This window comes from Aythya marila, assembly GCF_965140915.1.
Source record: "Aythya marila genome assembly, chromosome: 3".
NCBI lineage: Eukaryota > Metazoa > Chordata > Aves > Anseriformes > Anatidae > Aythya > Aythya marila.
Window position 1 is genome coordinate 798,292 of NC_139044.1, and position 22,971 is coordinate 821,262.

At 43.1% G+C, this 22,971-nt stretch overlaps 1 protein-coding gene and 1 long non-coding RNA gene across 2 annotated transcripts in view; one reads left to right on the forward strand and one right to left on the reverse strand.

Annotated features, from left to right (window-relative positions):
* The window catches only part of JAG1 (jagged canonical Notch ligand 1), a 37,112-nt gene extending 14,418 nt beyond the window's left edge, over nucleotides 1-22,694 (reverse strand). Inside the window, exons 1-5 of the mRNA XM_082757136.1 lie at nucleotides 22,461-22,694; nucleotides 21,321-21,626; nucleotides 10,542-10,593; nucleotides 4,853-5,107; nucleotides 3,803-3,863 (exon numbers count right to left, since the gene is read on the reverse strand). Coding sequence (XP_082613262.1) covers nucleotides 3,803-3,863; nucleotides 4,853-5,107; nucleotides 10,542-10,593; nucleotides 21,321-21,626; nucleotides 22,461-22,526 — 740 coding nt within the window. The 5' untranslated portion in view covers nucleotides 22,527-22,694. The remainder of the gene's footprint in view (nucleotides 1-3,802; nucleotides 3,864-4,852; nucleotides 5,108-10,541; nucleotides 10,594-21,320; nucleotides 21,627-22,460) is intronic.
* LOC309876613 lies at nucleotides 1,202-4,302 on the forward strand. Its single transcript, XR_014317214.1, has 3 exons — nucleotides 1,202-2,266; nucleotides 3,181-3,291; nucleotides 4,176-4,302. It is a non-coding gene; the product is annotated as an uncharacterized lncRNA (long non-coding RNA).
* Nucleotides 22,695-22,971: the final 277 nt, after the last annotated feature.

Genomic DNA, 22,971 nt, shown 5'->3' on the forward strand with positions numbered 1-22,971 from the left:
TAGGAAAAAAAAATAAATAAATTCAGAAGAGGAAAACAACTGGGAAAAAAAAAATCATACAACAAACCCCTTAGAATTGCTCTGCATAGATAGGACTGTCGAACTCCAAAGCTTGGAGAAAGGCTGGGGAGGCTGGGGAGAAGCTATTCAAGGTTTGTTTGATGGTTTCTTGTAAACAAACATTTTAGTAGTTTTGCCAAGGTCTCTGTAGCTGGCCTCCTGACAAAAGAATAACTGTTCTGAGAGAATCAGCATGAGGCCATTCAGCACAATAATACTCTTTTGGAGCCTCATACAAATGTGGCAGAGAGGGTGGGTGTGCACTACAAATCAATCTCTGGGCTTTGACAGGGTGCATTATAAATTTGGGGGGAGGAGAGAGGGGGGAGCAGTCCATGGAAACAATAGTTTTCCAGAGATCCTCATAAATACAAGGTTCCAGGCATTTCAGCCACGCTGGGTTTGCGGGATGATCGGCTAAGCCATAACCACCAACTCTGAGCCCTTGGCAAGGCAGCAGCAGAGCATTAGGAGTTCTCTGCTCTATTAGAGCCTAACCTTACTCTGAACCAGAAGTCATACCCAGAAAACAGCCTGGAACACTCAGAGAGAGATTAAAGAAAACGCACACACCAGCACTCTGCATGCGTTCAAAGAAGATCATATGTCAGTGCATTTCAGCACTTGATTTATAGTAACCTCTTTTCAGGTAATAACTGAAACACATCAAATTCTAAGAGACTTTAATTTCATACCTGGAGAAGAATTTACTATCAAGCATTTATTGCCACTATCAACGTGCTACCTGAATTCTACACTTAAAAGGAATATGCTCTTTTATAGTAAAGCTCCCCTAAAAGAAACTTCATTTGGGCTTTTACTTAGCTCTCGCTAGCAAAGTAGACAAAGGAGCCTTCAAATTAAAGTTGATCTATAACAGAAGGAAAACAAACTGGGAATTAAAAGCAAAGGTCTGCGGAGGTACTGTATTGCATTAGCAGGCCTGGGAGTAATTGATCAGCAGCAATTATGCAATAAGCTGTCACTAAATTATGAAAATAAACCTCTACTGTACAGAAGTCAGCTAAGCTTTCTATTTATAATACCCCCCATCATTCTTTTACAGGCAATTTCTTCTCATGGGAAAAAGCAAGAGGAATCTATCCAATGGGTGATCACAGACAGCTAGTGGCAAGTTTGACTTCCTTTCTAAAAATCTCAGGTGATAAACTACATCCTAATGAATCTTTTTTTTTTTTTTAAATAGCTATTTCAACTGCAACCTATTCAAGGTCAATGGGAAACTCTTAATAGCTTATGTATAGAAAAAGCTAGTCCTAGCTTATGTTTCTTTGTGTGCAAAGAACATGAAAGAGGTTGTTTTGCCTGATCTGACTTTCTTTCAAGTAGCTCCTGGAAAATCCTTTTGTGCATTCTTACTGTATTTCCTGTACAAGGATAAAAAATTAAGAACATGCCCTTTTAATTTGTATTGCACTGAAAGCAATTTGCCTGTGAGCTTGCACACAAGCAAAACTAATTGACCTCACCTGCAAAAACAAGCATCAAAATCTAGATTTTTACTCCTTTCTGACAAAGTTTTTTTTTTTTTATTGCTTTCTTTAAAGAAAGTGTAAAGAAAAACAGTTTAAAAAAAAAAAAAAAACAGATACAGGGAAAAAAAAAACACCATAAGCTTCAGAGCCAGAAATACGACTTTCTTCTCCCAGATCAGCATCTAAGTATAAGAAAAAATTGGATAAAGTCTACGGGCACTTATTATGAAGCTAGGTATCAATTCCAGAAGAAGATCCATGGTAATAATTCTTGTTTAATAATATGTATGCAGTAGTTTCTCATGAGAAATTTAAATTTAACTTTCTTTGTATCATGATTCATGAGCAAATTTGGTTTTGTTGGCAGGCCTGTATTAAAGAAAGTGACTTGCACCAAAAGGGAAAAGGATATTTTAAGAATGTTTGCTAGTTGTCTATTGTACCAGAACCCAGAGCAGTTTCTGCTGGGATGTTATTTTTAAACTCTGTTGCATTTATAACATGCAGGCTATATGACTCATCAAAACTTAAAAGAGAATAAAATCTTGTTTCTGTGTTCACTTTAAAGATATTGGTCTAACTTGGCAAGCAGAAGTTATCTGAAAGCACCAGAAGGACAGCATTGTTTCAAGACTATGCAAATCAAGTGTGGGAAAGTTGCACCTTAAGTAAATAAGAGCACTAGTGCATGTCTGGGCAGTGAGTGGGAGGTAAGAGACTTAGAAAGAGAAAGGAAAGAAAGAAATTTGGAAACAAAGCCTGTTGTTCTGACTAGGAGACAGCAACCCCTACAAGGCATGTTTATTCTGATGACAGAAGCACAAATCACTGGTAGCCTTGACTGATATACTCCTCTTACCATCTGGCCCCCCAATACTTACTACTTGGAAGGCTTTTTTTTTTTTTTTTTAAATTTAAAAAGGTATAGATACAGTGTTTTGGGGGTTAACCACCATATATCAGTACTGCTAAACATTTAAGGCACTTAACCCACAACAGCCCATCCTGTGGCTTAATTTTCATTTTGTCACATTACTTGGGGAAGATGAGAAGTTACTTCCTACCTTCTTTCAAGCGTGTTCTTGGACAAAATTTTGTCTTGTTTTAAAACAGATTACAGAGACAAAGAACGAAACACTGTGATTATTAAGGCTGACCTTTTATATAACATTGTCTGTCAAACAATTCAGATTTAATTCATGTTTGAACTACAGCTTAACTAGAAAGAAAAGCAGCTCACTTCATGCAGAGGTCTCCAGCAATGGGGAATGCACCAGTATGTTTGTTAGGAAGAAAAGCGACTTTCTGTTCCTTCAGACTATTTTTTTTTTTTTTACCCATGAATACCCAAGCTTCACTTTTAACCCTTCCTACACAGGATGGATATCCTTCGAAAGTGCTCCGTTCCCTATCACATACGAACAGACATGATAATGGGTTACATGAAACAACTTGCAACCCATTTGTTGATCAAGAATATCCATATTTAATATTCATTAACCCTGTATTAGTAAGGGAGAAAACCTCCCTGAGCCATAAATATATACTGTGTATTTTGAAGTGTTCCAAATATTTACTTGCTGGGTTATGGATAAACTCTGCTTATTCATTGTCTCCTTGCCAGGACAGAATGGACTTCAAAGCACAGCAGCAAAATTCTGCATTCATCAGAGCCTACTGACAAGATTTCATCCCAGCTATTAACCTCTCAGCACTCGGAGCCTGGCTCACAATGGTAAAGGAACCGAGAGATTTAACTAATCCTATTCTAAAGAATACTTGACTTTTGCCTACTGATGGAAGAAACCAGGGGTGGGAGGGAGGAAGGGGGGAAACAGGAGTGAAAGGGAGAAGAAGAGAGAAAAGCCACACTGTACTTCAAGCTTGTTGTTGAAAAGAGCTTATTAGTCGGGATATTGGGAAAAAAAGAGAAAAAACAACCCACAAAACATTTGTGCTATTTATGCAAAAGCAATTAGTTAGTGCTCATTAGGCAGCATTCACATGATTTATCCCTCCCCGCTCCCCCCAAAATGCCACCAGTTCACAAACCAAAAGCTTCTTAAAATTATCAGTGCATTAAAATCCTACTCCCCCCCCCTCCCTTATTCTGAGCTAGTCAGCATAAATAATTTGCCTTGGTAAAAAACATGACTCCAAAAATACCCTCCCTCCACAATCCTATTGTGTTTAGCATCGCTCATTTAATTACTTGAGGGGACAAGGAGGGACAGGGGAGCATTTACCTGCACTCTCCTGGAATTGTGCAAGAACCATGCTTGGGGCTACATCCCTGACGACAAATAGCTGTTAAAAAAAGACAAACAAAAAAAGTATCAGCATGCTGCCTGCTTCTTGCATCTTCACACTCGTGGGAAGGTTTTAATCTCTAACCAGCATTGTAATCCTACTAAATCCAAGGTTTTAACAAGTCCCTCATAACAAGTCTACTAGAAAAGAAAGCTAAGGTAGGTGACTCCCTGTGATACAAAATCTCTCAGCTAGCTTTACAGAGGAACCATACATAGAAACAACTCTGAGCAGTGCTATGTAAAAGAAAGCATTTCACCTTAGAGAGCTGCAAATCACTCTCAGTTTACAAGTTTCCTGTCTCTGCAGGTCAACTGGCCCACTCTCCCCATCTTTCCATCTAATTCAGAGCAACTTTTAACAACTCTGGGTTTACTTTTGAGACCTCTCTCTGAACAGACAGGATATTAAGACGAGCGTCTATTCAAATTGCAGGTAAACTCAGTCAGCAAGACATGCTGATAGTCTGTTCCTATTCAGAGTTATGCTTTCTCATTCTGAAATTACTTCGGAAGTTGCCATTCCCTAATAAACATGTTAAACATCAGCTCAGGTAGAACAAACACCCTGGGACTTTTCAAACACCAAAGCTTTGCACTTGCCAGGTCAGCTCTAAAACAAGTCTCTCCTTCCTGCTTGTCTTGAAGTTCTGCACCAAAGGGGAAATCCTGCCATTGAAGTCAGCAGCAGAACTCCGATTGAAGTTAATGGGCTGGGTTTTCTTCCCAAGGGCAAAGATGTGGATACTCAGAGAAACACATCTGTTAAGTACCCAGTACTAGTCAGATCTCTCCAAGATTTTAAAACAAGGCAGAAACTAGTCTTCTCCTGCCCCTAGTTCTGTGTGCAGTAAGTTACTCACTGTCCCATCAGTGCTCAGCCCTGTTATCAGGGCAAACTGATCACCGAATCTCAGCCTGAATATGAAGCATTCAAGTCCTATCCACGACTGCTGATAATCTAGGGTTAGGGCACCCATCACAAACCTTTGTTGCATTCTGGTCCCATCCAGCCTTCCAAGCAGGTTTTGTTGCCGTTCTGGTCACAGGTATGGTGAGTGAAGAAGTCATCTCTTGGTCGACAAAACTTGTTGCAGCCAAAACCATAGTAATGTTCTGTGCAAGTCACACGGATTTGATACTCAAAGTGGGCAACTCCTGCGTTATGCTTCAGTGTCTGCCACTGGCGGCTTGGATTGATCATGCCAGAGTGAGATGCCTTCTCGATTATGCGATCAGGATCTAGATGTTGGAAGAGACAGCAGAGTTACACCTACGTTTAGGTATTGTCACCTCCCACATCACAGGTCTGTCTCTACCTTCACATACAAGACTCTTTGAGGCGGCCAGTTGATTTTATTAATTTTCTCTTTTAGAAAGCGCAATAAGACTGCCCTGGAGCCGCAGACCATTAACTGAAATACACATACCTATCAAAGCAAACAAAGCTTGAAGTCCAAAGGGACTGTTAGGTCCCTGCCAATCACTTAACCCCTTCTCAGTGTGAGGGCACCCATTAAGAATCCTACAGTTAGTGATTAGAGAAGATTCAGCTGCTTTTACTTCTAGCTCCAGTAGGCTAGCACATAACTTGCTTTCCTCTACTTCTCCATTGCTGGTACTGCTTTTGTTCTTAACTGGAATATTTACAAGAAAATCATATTACAATAGCCTAATAAAGCAATGTCTACAAGCTGAACACAAGCACTACAAAAAGTTTGCAGCCTTCTGGGACTCCGATGTAAACACTAGTTTGAAAACGAGCAACTTTGGCATTGTTGACATCAGCGATCTCACTGGGCTTCAGCTGAGAAATACCTTGGAAGTTCTTCTTTCAGATGTTAGCTGACACTAAAAAGTCAAGATCGCCAGAGCTCCAGGCAGGGAACTCAAATTAGTGCATATATTTGCTATACATTCCCCTTCTTTCTATAGAGCATTTCAAAGTTTAGACTTTGTACTTGACATTTAGTTCCAGCAAAAGGTTTTTGGCTTTCAGAGCCATACAACTGTCTAAATTATGGCTTGAAATAATAATATTTCACATTAGCTTGGAACATTGTATATATCTGTGGTATTTCACTTCATAGTCCAGGTCTTGTGACTTAAATGATCTGACACTGCCTTACAACCTGCTGCTAGCAAGCACTTGACTGCCAAGTGAAAGTTTATCATAAAACAGCCAAAATATCCTTGCAGACATCGTACAAAAACAAAAATAAGTACCAGGCTACACTGTTCTGTATACAGGAGCACAATCCAGCGACAGAAAAAATTTAGGTAGAAGGGCACTTTGCCAACGACGTGTTACAAAGCAGCGTATGAAGTACAAGCACATTCAAGTGTGAAGAATTAAAGCATACTGACGTTCAGCTGTTCTTCTGACAATTACAAAAGAAAGATTGGAGATTTTATGGAAGGCAGAGTTGAAGACTAATGAAGTTGCTACATAAAGCTGAACACAACACACAGGCAGTGTTTCATGTAGAATACTTCTAAACGTATTGCTAAGGACCTTTGATTTGTTGCTTTCAAAGAGAACATCCAAACACGCTTTGCAAGCCTCAGATACCTATTATCAATCCTGCCTGCTTGCCTACAGTTTCGAGGGTAGTTAAGTCAAAGCATTAGCTGCACAACCACAGAAGAGCATCAATACGTGTATACACACAGTAAGCATTTACTGATTTTTTATGAGTATTCTTGGCTCAAGCCTGCAGCGTTCATCAAGTGTTTACAGTGTGAAATTAAGGGCATCAACTTCTTATGCACTTTCAGGTATTTCTGGTTTTATAATATTTTCCATTTAAATCAGTCTTTATTATTCATTGGCACTAAGCCCCCAACCCCACATCTACGTCTAAGACTTTCAAACACATGCAGGCTTTTATTAATTTAAATCCCATTCACAGGTAATGTAGGTGCCTAAGGACTTTTCCATACTGGTATATCCAGAGCAATATCATGCCCTGCACTGTGCAGGTGTAAGGCTCTTAGATCTCATCAACAAGATTACTAACTAATTCTAAGAGGTACTTAAGCAGATGCATATCTATCTGCCTTGAATGGGGCTAGTCAAGCGATTAGAGTTCCACTCATGCGTGCTGGAGATGGCTTTGCTGCACTTGCCAAGATTACACCCCGATCTACAGCATAGTTGGAAAGTGAATGCATTTCCCCAAATACCAGGTCTGTGCATAAAGACATCCTCTGTTTCTTGTGAGTAAATCAGCTCTCTCATTTTCTCCTTTAAGTGGCAGAAGGGGAATGACACTCCACTTAGTTTTGCAACACCCCCCCACCACCACACACATGCTTGTTTTTCCAGTCTTTTCCTGTTCTCTGGGGGGAATGTAACATTGACAACTATTTCAGTCCTTGGCACCAGAAAAACAATCACCTTGGAAAAGAGATCTTGCCTCTGCTCTATCATTCTTCCCCTATCTGTCAGCTCATTAGGAAGCATGTCCTTGTTGTATGTCTATTACATCTCACTCCAGCCACCAGTTCTGTTGAGCCCTTAATCACTGGCTGAACACAAATGGAAACATCCTTATTAGTCCACTGAACTTCTTGTTGCTGAGGGCCCAGAGGAAAGCCAGCTGTAGTTTCACTTTGAATCACAGCTAAAATGTCTTGCGTTTGATACATGCTATAAAGCTACTACCATACATTTCAAGTCAAGGTCTGACAGACTTCAGATCCCTTTCCATTAGCCATCACCCACAGTTTTCACAATGAAGTATTGGCATGTTCCTTCTTGCATAACAATTTCTCCACCCTTCCTTATTCCCACCTGTCAGTGCGCACTTACACAAGTGTGCTGACCCAGACTTCAGGGAAGGCATTGCAACAACTCTTCCATTCTTAGCCTGCACCAACAGCGTTTTAAGTTTTATATGAGCAATCCCAAAGCAGCAGGCTGGTTAAGTAAATAAAACAAGAACTCAGCCAGGCTTGAGAGAAAGTGATCTTCATAATTCCCTTGACATCACCCGACTCAGAATCCCAGGCTTTGATAGAAAGGTTAGCGGAAACATTAACCAATTAGAAATTGATGAAGTGGAAGAGAGAGGCCTTCTGTACATCTTTAGCTTCCACTCTGCACTTCGCTGTCAGAGGGTTGTTTGCCTTAACTGTGGCTAAACTTCAAAGCTATTAATCTGTCTTTTTATACAATGAACAGCTATTTCAACTGCCCACCTTTCCCTTTCAGCGGTCTAGTTTCTGGAAATTGTAACTACTCAGCATCAGGAAGCAAAAAAAAAACAAGACACCAATCAGCAACAAAACACGCCAACCCAAAACAGAACAAAAAACACCACAAAAAAAAATCCAGACTCAGAAGAGCAGTTTGGGTGGCCAAGAACACTACAGTTATTTTTGAAAGTCTTTGTTTCAGACAATTTCCAGCTATGGCTTGGTTTACATTGTGCTGAAGTCTCTTATGCCCGACTGGAATTCACATGCAACTGATACCAGTAATTTACAATAGCTCTTTGACATCATTTGAGATGCAGTGTCAGCCCCATTAGCTTTATGTATGAAACAACAGTAGCAAGATGGAATCTAGACAAGAACCAGAGTAAGAAAACCATTTACGTTGAGTATTGGCTCCAACAAAGCATGATTCTCATCAACTTCAACAGGGCCAGAATTTAACTGCAAGCCACTCTTGGAAGTGAGACAAGAGAGTATGTGGTAAAGGGAACGTAGGAGGAGTGGAATGTAGGGGGGGAAGGAAGCAGCCACTCTAGGATCTCCTAACAATCTGGAGGATGCTAGAACTATTGCAAAATACACAAAGCCTACTAAACTCGCTTTTTAAAGAGCTACCACATGGAATTCTTACAATTCAACAGTAATTAGGTTGAAAGAAAATCCTGGGCATCAAAAAAATACTCATCACTTTATATGATGACAATTGTGTAGTTCTATTTCCTTAACTAGTTCTTCAAGACATTCTTTACTTACAGTCAGCTTTCCCATAGCAGGAGCGATGCACTACAAAGAAAAGGCTTTGTGCATTACAGTGACTGAAGTGCCTGACCTACAGATGGATGTGCGACAACAAAGCTAGTGCAGGAATGCAAATCAGGAACGTACATAAGAACATGTCTGCACTTGGTCAAATGCACTGCTGAGAAATGAGGCAATTTTGTCTGAAGACAATTGTACTTCCAGAACATGAAAGCAAAGAAAGGGTTCATTGTGCAGCTTTGGAAATGCTGTTGTTTCATGAAAAAAGATGAGCTCTAATAATAGTAAAAGTAGTGGCAGAGACCCAGTCTGAAAAAAAATCCTCAGATCCTACTGTAAACAAAACCTTCATTTTGAATTCAGGCATCTTCCATTTTTAATACAGTTCTGCTGCTGAAGCAATCTATTTTCTGCTCCTCCATAAAATGCATTTAATCAAGACCAAGAAGTTTCCCGGACATCTCCATTACTGTGCTGGGGTTGGGCTTGAAAGCACAGGTGCTGCAAAAGCGTTGAACATGGCAGGTTGTAAGGCAAACCACAGATGCCACTGCCAGATCATATTAATCATCTGCAAAGGACTTCTCTTCTTGAACGAATGACTAAATAGGACATCCCATGTATATATGCACACACATATATTATTAAAATCTTCAAAGCAGATCTGCAGAAAGGTTCCTGGACAAGAGAAGCCATTCCTGAACAGTCTGCTCTCCGCCACTTAAAATGTAAACAGAAAGCCACAGCACCATGCACATTTCTACAAGGGCCTTCTTCTGTGAAGTCTGTTTCAGTCCAAAGCGGTCTACAAGCTGTTTGGGTTAGATGGGCCACAGTGCTGTTGATTCCTTCTTGAAGGAAAAGGCTTGTAACGTCACAAGTTTACGAGTTCTTATTCATACTTTCTCCTGTGGCTTTTACCACACGCTATTAAAGCCTTACATTGAGAACAGAGCTACTTTGCCCACCTACTTCAGCAGCAGTAGGCAATATACAGAACAGTTCATTATGCCAAGAGACTCAACACAGCTTCCCTTAGCCAACAGTAAAAGCTCAGCACAAAGTTTCCGAAACCAACTAAAGACATTCCAGGCAAAAGATTCCCACCCTTGATTTCCAGCCAGCTCTACCAGGTGGTGTCTGGTAAATATTTTTTCAGTCCCTGAATATAAATCCCTAGACATGCAACCCCCAAGGAAGAAATGATTATCATTTCTGTTTCCCTTCCTCTTCTACACTCATTAGATCAATATCTGTATCAAGTTCTACAAAGATTATTTTTTTTAAATGTAGAACATTCAGTTTTGACAAGTACACGGTTTATAAAGAGGTCCCTAGTCAACAACATTTATGCTTCTAAATATCACTCCTTAAAAAAGTAAAACGACAAAACCCCACAAAAAAACTCCTGGGCTTTTATTCTCCCTCAGGAGGAAGGGAGAATTAACAGCATCTATTTTCAGGCATCAAACTGTTGGTGCTTAAGTGAGCAAGTTACTCAACCTCTAGAGGCAATGAGAAGGGGACAGGCTACTGCAGAACCCTGAGTAGTTGTTCTGAATAATTCAGACTGCAGGAGAGCTTTTCACTCCCCTTGTGCCCTATTCACAGTAGGCTGGGTAGCCTACTAAAGGCCTTTCAATAGTCAGGAAACCAAGGACTCTGAGCAAAGTAAAGCAGAGGAACAGGTACTTACTAGTTGAGTTATCATTGTAATCCCAAGCCTCAACAAGCAACGTGTAGGATCTCTGCAAAAGAAGAATAAGAGTCAGTTTCAAAGCCACATACAACACAAAGAAAAAGTAATCCAACTTTAATTCCAAAAAAATTCTGGTCTGTGCCCTAAAACAGAATACTTGAAAACATAAATAGGTAATAGGTTATACTTGAGACAAACGTGATCTTCTTGAAACCCCATAAGCTACCTTATCCAGTCTGACTTAGAAGACCTTTCACCTTGGATAGCTCATCTTTGTCATCATTAATGCGTCTTATGTACTTAGCCAGGAAGCCCAGCCTTTGACACCATGCTGTAGCCACAATTGAGCATGTGTTGAAGAACTGCACGTGGAAGAGAGAAAACACTGAACTGGCATAGCAGCATCCAAAAACCCCAAACAAAAACCCTGCTCTCAAGAGCTGCTTCAAAAGAATTTTAGTTAGAGAAAAGTAGTCTTGATTTCCCTGCCCCCAGCCACCCTGAAAGCAAGAAGTGTTGCTAAGATTACTGTGCTCTGCCTTGACAGCGCAATCTCTAGGGACTTTGCTTTTCAGCACCCCCTTTGAAAGCTTTGTCTGCATGAGGGCCATCGCAGCTCCCACAAGTATCAGGTAACTGAGGGAAGAACTGATGGATGTGGAAAGGGGGTGGGGGAAGAGAGCAGCATTGTAAAACAAAGGCTAAAATCAGACTATTTGGAAGAGCAGGGAAAGGGAAGCCAGGCTATCCACCCCGTGTCACATTTACAGACAGCCTAACCTGCCAATGAGCTCTCCAGCACTCCAGTAATAATAATCATCAGCATAAACTAACCAGAGTGACTCCACGGGTTGGAAGGATGCCAGCTATTACATCTAAGCCACCTTTATCTTCAATCCCAACTTGAGAACAAGAGGCATTAAACGTATCCCCCTCCCCCTCTCTGCCCCGAGATAATAGTATCGAGGCTGTATCTTCCAAAAATTGCTATTTAGCCAGCCATATCCAAACTTAGAGTGATTCAAGACACAAAACAAAGAATCTCCAAAAAGCCCTCAAGAGAAAAAAAAACTGAGGAAAAATATGAAAGAAAAATAAGACCCCCCCCCCCCCCCCCCCCCCCCATGACTTGATAAATATAATAAGAACTACAAATGAGGTAATAAAAGTAACATCTTTCTGGTGAGAACAAAAATAGACCATCTATAAACTCTCTCCACGAAGGACTTTGATCCTTTGCCATAGAAGCTGTGCACGGTAAGGTTTATTTCTTAATTGTATCTGTGCTCAGTAGCAGTCTGCAGTGCTTAACACCTTTCTGTAGCAGAAACCAAAATACAGTCGTGAGAGTAAGCTGCTGCTACAAGGTGCAAGCGTAAAGCAGAGCTCAAATTCCTTGGGGGGGAGAAAGGGGAGGGAAGAAAAAAAAAAGCGCTGAGGCAGACTGCTTTCTCACGACTGGACACAGCATGCAGCCTCTGAATGAAAACCTAGTTTGTGATGGACACCAGCTTGGAATATAGCCTAAATATGTTTCATATTCAAAGCAGACTAGGATTCCATTTCGTTCACTGATAACTGTGGGAAAATGCTTCAAAAAGTAAGCAAAGCTGGGCAAGCTGCAACATGCACCCAAACCTTTACAGGAAGGCTCCATGGCCACACCGTTTTTGGTTAATATTTCATAGAAGTGACATTACGTGTGACTCGTCTATAACAAGTATCTCAACTCAGAAGAGACTCCTAAAACAGAAAAAGCACTATGTGATCATTTAATGCTGTTTAAAGCCGATTTAAGTAGTCCTTACACAAGTCAGAGGCAAAAAGCAAACAAACAAAACCCAACTCTAACTCCTGAGCCATATTAAGACATCCATTACCCTATCTTGGGTGCTTCCTCAGTGGTTTAATTACAAACACCGAGAAGCGCAACATGTTACTGCAAGCTTGAAAAAAATATTATGATATAGAGAATGAATTATGGCAACTTGCACTACTTCCAATAAAGTTAAGGATGTTTTCCTTTCGGCCTTGCATAATTGTTTTGGAAGATATTTTGTCTAAACTCATAGCAACAGTTCCCGGTTGGTTCTCAGGACTGTTTACCAACACACCTAGCCCTTAAGGAAAGGAAAGGCTGAATCCTGGCTTTAAGTGCTACTGTTGCTAGATACTTGTGTGACCACTTTCCAACAGCAGTTTGTGTAAAGGGAGAAGATGCTTCTGCTTAGCTGGATGGAAAGAAAACACCAGGGGGAGAGACCCACCCGAGCAATTCTCTCGTTTCTGTGTGCCCCCTCTCACCTCATCTGAATATTTTAAATGAGGAATCCCCATCCTGAAAAGGGAAGATACAAAGAATGGCAGTTTAATCTCTTGGCTCTATCCCTCTCAGCACGGGGCAGAGAAAGGACAAGACTTTGCGTTCAATGTGGGACACTCCTAAACAAAAGGCACGGAAACCCATGGCCCCACGAGAGCAGCAAGCAGTGCAGCCACCACATACCTCTAGCCAATCCCTGCCCCCCCCCCCCCCGCGAAATAAAAGGCACTTCTGTGCAAAGACTGCATCGTCGAGATTTTTAAAAAGTGCATATCATCCCCACTCTATAGATCAACAATTAAGATATCTCAGGAATGACTACTTACAGCGAGGAGGTTTAAGTTTTCCCATGCCCACAGATGACCTCTGCCCATCTTTGAATAAATATATATCCAGACACAAGAATTCCACATCATGCACCTTACTCCATCAAAGCAATGTCCTAGGCAAAAAGGCAGCAGTGAACTTTCCGGAGTCACACCCAATTAGCCACTGTAAACCTGAGCTTGACCAGAAGGCAGGGATTCTGGCTTGAGAGGAAAGGCAGCTTGAAAGGAATGGCAAACTGGCACAGTCTGCAGAACATCCACAGCCTGATCTGTCCAGAGGACTGGAAGACAGCGTGGTCAAATGTAAGCAAAACTCCTAGGAGTTGAGCTACGAGAGGATGGAAACGTTTGCATTCACAATCCAAAAGGATAAAAATAAAAAATAAAGAAGGCACCCATGTGCTAGAGTTGTTTTCCTCAGTGTCAAACCACCATGATTTAGTCTTGGTCCATTGATAACACAACTCAAAGAAAGCTTTGAGGACTAAAATCCATCAGAGAAATTCCCTTTTAGGGGTCTGAAAGGGCAACGCAATCTCTTTTCTGGTTATTTAACTGGAATATTAGCAGCTCCATGTAAGCAGGTGTTTAAAGCTCCCTGCTTTATTACCTTCTTCCCCCCCTTCATCCAGACATCCACCCAAAAGAGATGTTTTTGTACTTTGGCTTCTAAAGGCACTCTGCGATTCAGTGGGACAGAGCAAGAATGAAACATCAGGCTTATTAGTGAAAGGACAGCCTCCTTTCTGAAAGAGGCTGCAACTAGTCAAACTTCTTTCCCTCCTATCCTTGTGGTTAAACCATGCAAGAGCTTTGCTGAGCATGTGAAACCATGACTAGACAAATACGGTGGGAAGTCTGCATTCTGGATGCTGCGCCTGCTCCTCCTCCGCCAAACAAGGCGAGCAGGTTAAGCTCAGCAGTGCTCTCCTCGCGCTCTGCCAGCCACGCAGCCGTGCAGACCCAGCTCAGAGCAGTCCTCGTGCGCTGCCTGCGCTTGTGGGAAGAAGGCCAGGAGGCTGTCACAGGGGGCACAGCAAACCACCAGGAGCTGCTGCAAGCCCTGCACCCTTCAGCTATAAGAGGACAAGAAGGGAAGGGAGAAACTAAGGAGTATCTCAAAGTGCCCAAGGGCCAGGGAGGAAGGCATCTCTGAGCAGATGTACAACTCGTCACAAAGCCACTTCCAACAAGTCAGCAGGGCTGGCACTTGGGCGCCCCTCCTTCCACACAGCAAGTCCTAACACCCCTGTGCAGATGTGCCATGGCACTGTGCCGTGGTCAGCCAGCAAACCCTGACAACGTAATGGTCCCTCAGAGGAGCTGAGCACAAGTGGCTCCTCATGCAGAGATGACATGTTTGGGAAATGGGAAACAACCGAACCCTCTTGACCCTTTCTTGAACACAGCATAATCAGGACGCTCTTCTGTGGGCCAGCCTACATAAGACTAAGGCAACACCCCATACAGCTGTTACTGTCCTAGCCCTGTGCACATAACCAAAGCTGGAGTCGCAGCAATTCATGCCTCAGAGTCCCTGGCCAAGAGCTAGACCGAACCTCCGACAGGCAGCCCAGCCAGGAGTCCCATTGGGACATGCCCACATGAACACGCAGCACACTGTGCCGTCCCTTTGGGCAGCTCCTGCATCGCTGTCAGTGCTGGTAAATGCTTCACGGCCACAGAAAGGAACACAGGAGCACCTTCAGGAATGACTTTCCCTGGCATTCAGTAAGTGAAGACAAGAGCTTCTCTGCAACACACAACCGCCGCCCTCCTGCCGAACGACAGACGCAAAAGTACCGCTATCCAAACTATGCATACGCTTAAGCATCCAATAAACCAGCCTGATCTCTGATCTGGCCAACCTGCTGGAATAATGAGTGTCCTGTGAATACATAATGTGCTGAAGTTGCCATTGTGTGAAGTAAGTCCATGGTTTGTCTGGGAGCCGAGCAATGCTGAGTCTACTGCTGCTTCCTGTTGCTTGTCCTGTATTAGCATTATTTTTGGATAGGGCCCATTATGTTCTGTAATCCTCGCTGCAGTCAGTATGGCCACACTATTGTTCTTGGTTAATATTAGCAGTCAATGCCCCTGTCTGGGTGGCCAGGCTACAATGTATTCCGATCATAAAACTAGCATGCATTAATGAAACAATGTACTGGGAGAGAGGGAGGAGACTTGGGGTCCTCCCTCTCCCTTTCTTTAAAAAAAATCATTAATTTAAAAACGATTTTAAGTGATCGCAGCTACAGGGGCACATCACAGGACAACAGCCTTTTATCAGCACCTTATCTAGTTACAGAGTTATTTTCTCACGGAGCCCCACTAGTCAAAGACAAGCAGGTAGGCCAAGATGTCAATGGTAGCTTTCAACCTTCCCAAACAAGCAGATTACTTGCTCTTATCAGTCCCCCTACCTGTTTAAAGCATCCCACTGATAATTAAATGCACCAGTTACAAAAGGGTGGCAAGGTTAATAGAGAGAATACCTAGTAGCCAGCCAAGCAAAACAGTCAGGTTCACATAGAGCAAGCCTGAACAAGAAGTCTTTCTACTTATTTACCTAAGTGCAGAAGAACTGGGTTGAGCTGGTAAAGGACTCTGGATGTTTGACTATTTACAAACCACTTTAACCACTTCTATCCACGTTTTACAGTTTCTTCTGAATACAGCAATAACGAGTGTAATTTATGCTGTAGAAGGGCAACCACAGAACCAAGAGCTCCAGAGAAACAAGAAACAAATGCAGCAACTTCTAATTTTCACATCTTTCCCTATATAGGACAGACATGGTTTACCAGTTAAAATTATTAGTAGCACTGTGACCATTAACATATAAAATTTCTATCCATCTTCAGAAATGCTAAGTTTAGCCTGATTTCTCAAAGTCACTCCTGTCTTTAGTTTTAATGCTTTTAAGAACTGTAGCATGTGCTTTCGCATTGCGGAGCATCAGACTTAGGACCTGACACTGGAATAAATGTCATGTACGAGAGCACAAGCCTCACAAGCTGCACATCATCTCACAGTTAGCTAAGGCCCAACTCGAGCAGCTTCAGAACTAGCTTACTTCTGTTCCAGCCTTCATTCCACAGCGAAGCAGTAAGTTTCCCTAACTAGAATTTTAAGCATAAAGCATCAATTTTATGCAATTCGTTTTAGACATGCAGACTTCCAGCTGCATAAACAAGCTGACAGTGCTGGATGTATGTAGGCTGAGAAAGTTTAGGAATAAGCTTCAACACGAGGCCCAATCCAGCTGCCACTGAAGCTAAATTGGAGCAGGCCTTTATTATAACAAGAACAAAAATTCTGGAAGCAGGCAGGATGAGGATTTATTTTTAGACATATTATGGTAATATAGTCAAATGGATTTACCAGGAAGATGAAGTTCTGAACTGACTGGAACATAAATAACTCTTAAGAACATGTAAGAAGTCCAAAACCTCTGAATGGATGCATCGCTTCTCTTCAGTCCTGGGAAAAAACAGCCTCATGGATAGTAATTATGCTCCAGATGTCATTTAATACTCTCAGCTCCATTTTGGATAGTAATCCTAGGCAAAACATGGCACTTTAAGCACTGAAGATTTATTCTTAAATTATTAGTCAACAATAAATGACAGGGTGTGGGTATTACTCGATTAATATGCATTTTATTATAAAAATTGGTTCTCATCTGCCCATGCTCCAAGATGATTTTATCAGGCATTCTTTAAGAAGGACTGGAACAATACCTAGCATGTGTTACTACAAATTTTCAGAAGTTAACTGGAGGGGGGGGAACAAATAATAATAAAGCTTTAGTTTTATGATTGTGACCTACTGGTTTAAAAAAAAGAAAATACACAGTTCAATTAAGTGATATTTTTTCTATCACATTCAAAATGCTGCTAGTTTAATCAGCTACAGATCAGTATTTTGGAAGTCTATTGTGTCAAGACAGGGGGAAAAAGTTCACGAGTCTTGAAACAGACAACATTAAAACTCTTCCATTCCAGCCACAAAAAGCAACGCCTACTCAGAGGACGTCTTTTACACCTTCAGGAACCAGCAGCAAGATTTATCATTAAAGGAGAGAAAGGCTGAATATTTTACTGTTTTAAAGATGGAAATAAGATGTTCAAAACACTTTTTCATCATATTTTACACTGAAGCTATTTAGATGCTGGAGGGTTTTTTTCCACCTCAGTAGTTTGCTGGTGGGTTGGTGCAATTGGCCCCAATATTAAATAATTACAAGGATCATAATTTCAGGATAAACAAGACGTTTGAAACTGGAGCCATGCATACCAAAGGAATTGCCAACTTCGACCTGCTTCTTACTCACAGCCTCATCAAATCTGCAAAAGATCTCTCTTTACATAAAAGCAAAGTTTATTGCTAAGCTTTGCTTAGTTAATTTATGCAGTGCTCCCTCAAGGTACAGGGCACACCACACTTTGAATGTCGTTTGATTCTTTTAGAAAGCCAAGAGATTTGATTTATGTCAGGGAGTAGCATGTGTCTACCACGAAACAAAACTTGTTGAGACTGACTTTGACAAGTGGAACATGGAAATTCTTTTGTTCCATACTCTTCTGTATGGCTTCATAAGCCAAGCTTGCCTGTCACGAAAGTCACTAAAGTCTCAAAATGAAAGTATGAATGCATTAGGTGTACTTTTTCAAAATCTTATTATTATTGCAATTTACTCTAGACTTGCCAGCTAGTGCAGGGGTAGCTTCCTGGATGCACTTCAGTTCTTTTATGCTGGTCTGCTGCCCTGTTTCCTAGCAACTTCGTCAAGCCTCCAATCACTTAAATGAATTTACGGCCCACCATCTCCACACCCATTACTCACAGGGGCACATATCAAAACTGACAACAGCAAACTGCATGAGTTATTAATAAGGCTCTGCTGCTTCAAGTCAGCATTACAAGCCAAACCTAACAACCCATTTAAACCACACCATTTTCTTTTATTCCTTTCTTGTGCGACAAATAAAGACCTCTAATGCGATATAACTATTTCTGATGAAAAGCACGAGGGGCAGCTTGACATGGGAAGAGGTGGCGTTTTGGGGGTGGTTTTGTTGTTGTTGTTTTTGCCTTGGTTTTGTTTGATTTTTAAAGCAACAAGGCTCCTTAATGTTGCTGACTCAAGCTGGAACATCTAAGAAAAGCCTCCCTCGGATGGAGGAACACAAATCGTGCACATTCAGAGACGAGTACACGTTTTCAAGTGCAATATGATTAACATTTTGGTCTAGCTCCTATTACTATTAATTTTCATTTGGGTGTATTCAAAGAAAACCTTCATGATTAGACACATTTGTAAATGCAAAGCTGGTCTCGAGCTTTTACTAAAGTCAACAGCATTAACCCATCTAAAGAAATTGTTTTAAGTGCTGAAATTTCAGTATCAGATTTAACTAATTAAGTTTACTAGGTTATCTTTAGAGCTTTCAAAACTCCTAAAATGATTTGTGGACACAGTTTTAGTACAAATAAGAGCTTTGCCACATTAGATATTCTTTTGTTCCGCTGCTTTTTGAAAGTCACAATGGCCAGCCGAAAGCCGTGTCCTACGAAGTTAAAGCTGGAAGGCAGGCTTGATAATTGAGAACAATTATCGCAGTCTCAAAAAGTCCCTTCTGCATGGGAATGCAAGAGTTTATTCCAAAAAACTCCAGTTGCAGGAACCAGAGTGTCAGCAGTTGTCAAGTTTTACACATTTCAGGGGCTGCACTGGAGTTCTGCTGCTGCTCTAGGATTCCAGTGCTCAATTAGATTCAGCAGGACAATAGAAGCATTTCTTTCACTAAAATGCAGACAAGCTTAAGAAACTTCTGCCAAGGTCCCTGCACCCCCAGGCCCTCCTTCTACCCAGGAGATTTCCCTTCCCTGTGATCCTACCCCTGAAAGGGGGTGTTTGTAGGGGTGTGTTCAGTTTTCATGTAATTTTTATATACACATAGCTTCAGTTTCCAGGCATTTGAATGACTGGGAGCAGGGGAGGGGGCTACTTTAAAAAAAAAAAAAAAAAAAGTCCTTGATAAGCCTGACTTTTCTGAAAAAAAAAAAAAAAAAAAAAAAGTCAAAACCTGCAGCACAAGCATTACAGCCATTGGCAGAGCTTCAAATACCTCAGATTTTTACAAAACCCTTTATCCTTTTGATGGCATATTTGATAACAAGTTTTATCTCATTCATTTTAGGGGAAGAAAAGAAGAAGAAAGAAAGGACTTGTACTTCCAACAGAGAATACTTCTGTTAATTCCGCTATTGTACCGCGTAATATTATCTCCTTAAAAACGCAGACTTCATTTCACCCTTCTGCCTCTCCGGCCGTCACTACTCCAGAAGTCACCACTGACAGAGGAGGCAGGTAGGAGGCAGCACAGGACGCCTCAAGAACACATGGCTGCCTACAGCACTTGGCCGTAGGACTAACAAAGTGGGTGTCTACGCTGCAACTGGAGGAGGAATGCTTTTGGGGCGGGCTTCCCCCCCCCCAAAAAAAAGAAAAAAAAGAGCCCACGCCCTCAGAGCAACCAGTCCTTATCTGACTAGGAAGGGCCAAGTTTTAGAGGGTGCCGAAAGTCTACCTCACCAGCAGCGAGGGAGGATAGGAAACGAGGTTCACCCCTCCCCTGTATGCGTGCAAGAGCCCTCCTCCCCTCGCACAAATGACCTTAGGCATCCAGGTTAGGATGACTGGATTTTCAAAACTGCTGAGCATCAACATACCCCAAGGCAGTCACTGGGAAAGTGTGTGCTCAGCACCTCTGGAGAAGGGGAGGTGGTGGGAAACAGTTTTGTTTCCTAGGTGATCTTGAAATAAAAGTTTCAAAAGCATAAATCTGGAAGGTTTTTATACCATAGCATCCCAGAGAGCTAGCGCTTACACCATAGCATCCCAGAGAGCCAGCCCAAAACACAGACTGTCACGGCTGCATAAGAGCCCCCCATGTCAGTCATCCTCCCTCTTTGCTTGCCTGGAGGCCGCGCTGCTGGGCACAAGGCGACACACCTCCTGGCATCCCAGGCTGGGGCAGCCTCACAAGCCCCCAAACCCTACGGCCCTGAAGCCTGCATGAGTGGATCACCATCCCAAACAACAGCTGTTTTGGAAAAACGATCCTTGGGATCTGTGCAGCAAGCACAGGACTCCTCTGCCAGGCTGACCACATCAAAGTTTCACACACCCCCTTTGAGCTCTCCAGAAGAAACAACATGCACTGAAGTCCAAGCCAGTGCTCCTTATGTGACCAACAACGAGGCAGCTTCAGCTAATGAAGGGGTCACCTGTCCTCTATCTCCCCACAAGGCTGACCAGCATTTGCTGAAACTAACACCACTGGGGAAAGTGCCTGGCAAGAGGTCCCACCTCCTCGAGCCACCAAGTTTTGCAAACAGCTAGAGGGAAGCCAGAATCCACAGGCCACAGAGCCAAGTAGCCAGAAAAGGTGTGCTGTGGGTCAGAGAGGATGAAATGGACCAAAAGCAAAGGCTAGGGTTTTCTGTCTTTAGCTGCTAGCATCTGTACGTACCTTAAAACACAGCAAGCTTCCCAGGGAAGCTGGCAACCAGCTCACCAAGAGCAGCAACAGCAGCTCCCATCAACACCAAGCAGTGCAGTGAGATTTCCCCCTGGGGGAAGCAGGAAGCCTTCCCAAACACGCTCCAGGGAAGGAGGCCAGCTATGACACACACTTTTCACACGGGATCCCTCCACAGCCCCTAACCCACTGCTCTTTTGGCTTAAGCCCAAGACTTCACTGGTTTGAAAAAAAAATGAACTTCTGACCTTCTAATTCTCAAGAGACTTATTCATGCTGTAAAGTGCAGGGATACTGGGTTTGCTTCCCTGACCCATTTAGATCCCCCTCGCTGCACATCTGACTTTCAAATTTAACAGGCTGTGCATTGTGAGCCCCAGGGAACAAAAACAAAAACACCACCACATTTTACTCATTTCTGTGCTGTGGATTCCCTACTCCCTTGCCAAGATGCCTGCTCCCTCCCCGATGCTGGTCCCTCTCCCCTGTACACGAAATCAGGGCTCAGCTTGCTACAACCATCTCCAACAGCACCATCCAACAGAGGCAGAGCCCGAGCAGGCCACATACTCACCGGCCAGGCGAAGCTGAAAGGGATAACAATCCGGTTCTTCTCATTATTCCGGCTGTACTTTAAATTGAAGGTATTTCCTCCGATGACAGGAGTGGATTTGGATCCGAAGCTGCAAGGGCCGCCAGCCGTGACCCGCGATTGATACTCCTTCAGGCAAACTTTAAAATAGGTGTCACACTCGTCTCTGGTGCATTTTCTGTCTCCTGGGTTTCGGGTGCCATCGCAGCAGTTTCCATTCTGCAGTTCACCGTTCACATTTTGCATGGATAAGATCTCCAACTCAAACTGTCCCGATGCTAAAGTCACCTGTTAATCCCAAGAAAGAAGCGGAGGAGAAAACAAAACAAAACAAAAAAAACAAACAAACAAACAAAAAGAAAAAACGAGAAACAAGAACATGGTTACCTCACTTTCACCCCAAACGCAAACTACAACAACTCTGCAGACAGGAAAAAGTCATTCTAAAATCAGCTTACTTTTGAGCAGCACACGCATAACATCAGAAAAAAGGAAAAAAATGCAATTGCCTCAAGCTTCTCCCTAGCAGACATCCATGGGAAAGGCTCATAAATCATTCTAACTAAATAACACTGTTAAAACTGGAAAAAAAAAAAAAAATAATGAAGTAACAACTCTAGAAAAAAGTGTGCTATGGAAAGCCTTTAAATCCTTTGGAAATAAAACTACAGCAAACCAGTGCATGCAGAGGAGGGCACAAGGCGAGGCAGTGAAGGCACCCTGCAAACACAACCCCCTGCTTTCTCTGGGGTGCAGCTGGGACAAGTTAAAAAAAAAAAAAAAAAAAAAAAAAAAAGCTAATTTCCACCCCCAGGGCTGCCCAGCTGAAATTCAGCCCTTGCCCATTAGTCACCCAGAGCATTGCCATGAGCACTGATTTGAAAAGACAAAAAAAAAAAAATAAAAAAATTGCAGAAAAAGCAAAGGCAGGAGGAGAACTCGCAGCCGAAGCGATGCACCAAGTGCAGCTTCCCCTCCCGGGGACCCGAGCCTGGCAGCCCCCGCAGCAAACTTCGCAGCAAGCACCTCCGCTCCCGGAGGCTCGGGGCCGGGAGGCTTTCCCCCTTAAAAAAACCCACAAAAACCCGAGGCAAGCGGCGAGCCCCCCGCCGCAGCACCTACCTGTGCCCGCAGCGCCAGCAGGGCCAGCAGCACGCCCAGGGAGCCGAGGCAGCCCGCCGCCCGCATGCCGCCGCCGCGCTGCCCGCCTGCAGGCCGCCGCTCTCGCTCCGGGAGGAAGGAGGAGGTGGTGGTGGTGGTGGTGAAGAAGAAGAAGCAGGAGGTGGTGGTGGTGGTGGTGGTAGAAGAGGAGGAGGAGGAGGAGGCGCCGCCGCTGCTGCCCGCCGCCGCCGCCGCCCCGCTCTAATATACCGCGCCGGCCGCGGCGCGCACCCGCGCCGAACAACGCCGCTTTTCACGCGCTTTCAATAGCGCCCCGCTCTTCAATGCGGGGCAGCCCGGCCTCCTTTTATTCTCCTTATTCCCTCGCCTCTCCCTCTTTTTTTTTTTTTTTTTTCCCTTCTGCTGTCCCTCTTTTTATTGTCGCCCCTCTCCTCGCCTTCAGGTGGTGGTGGTGGTGGTGGTGGCGGTGGTGGCAGCGAGCCCCCCGCCGCCCCCCCCTCCTGGCCCCGCG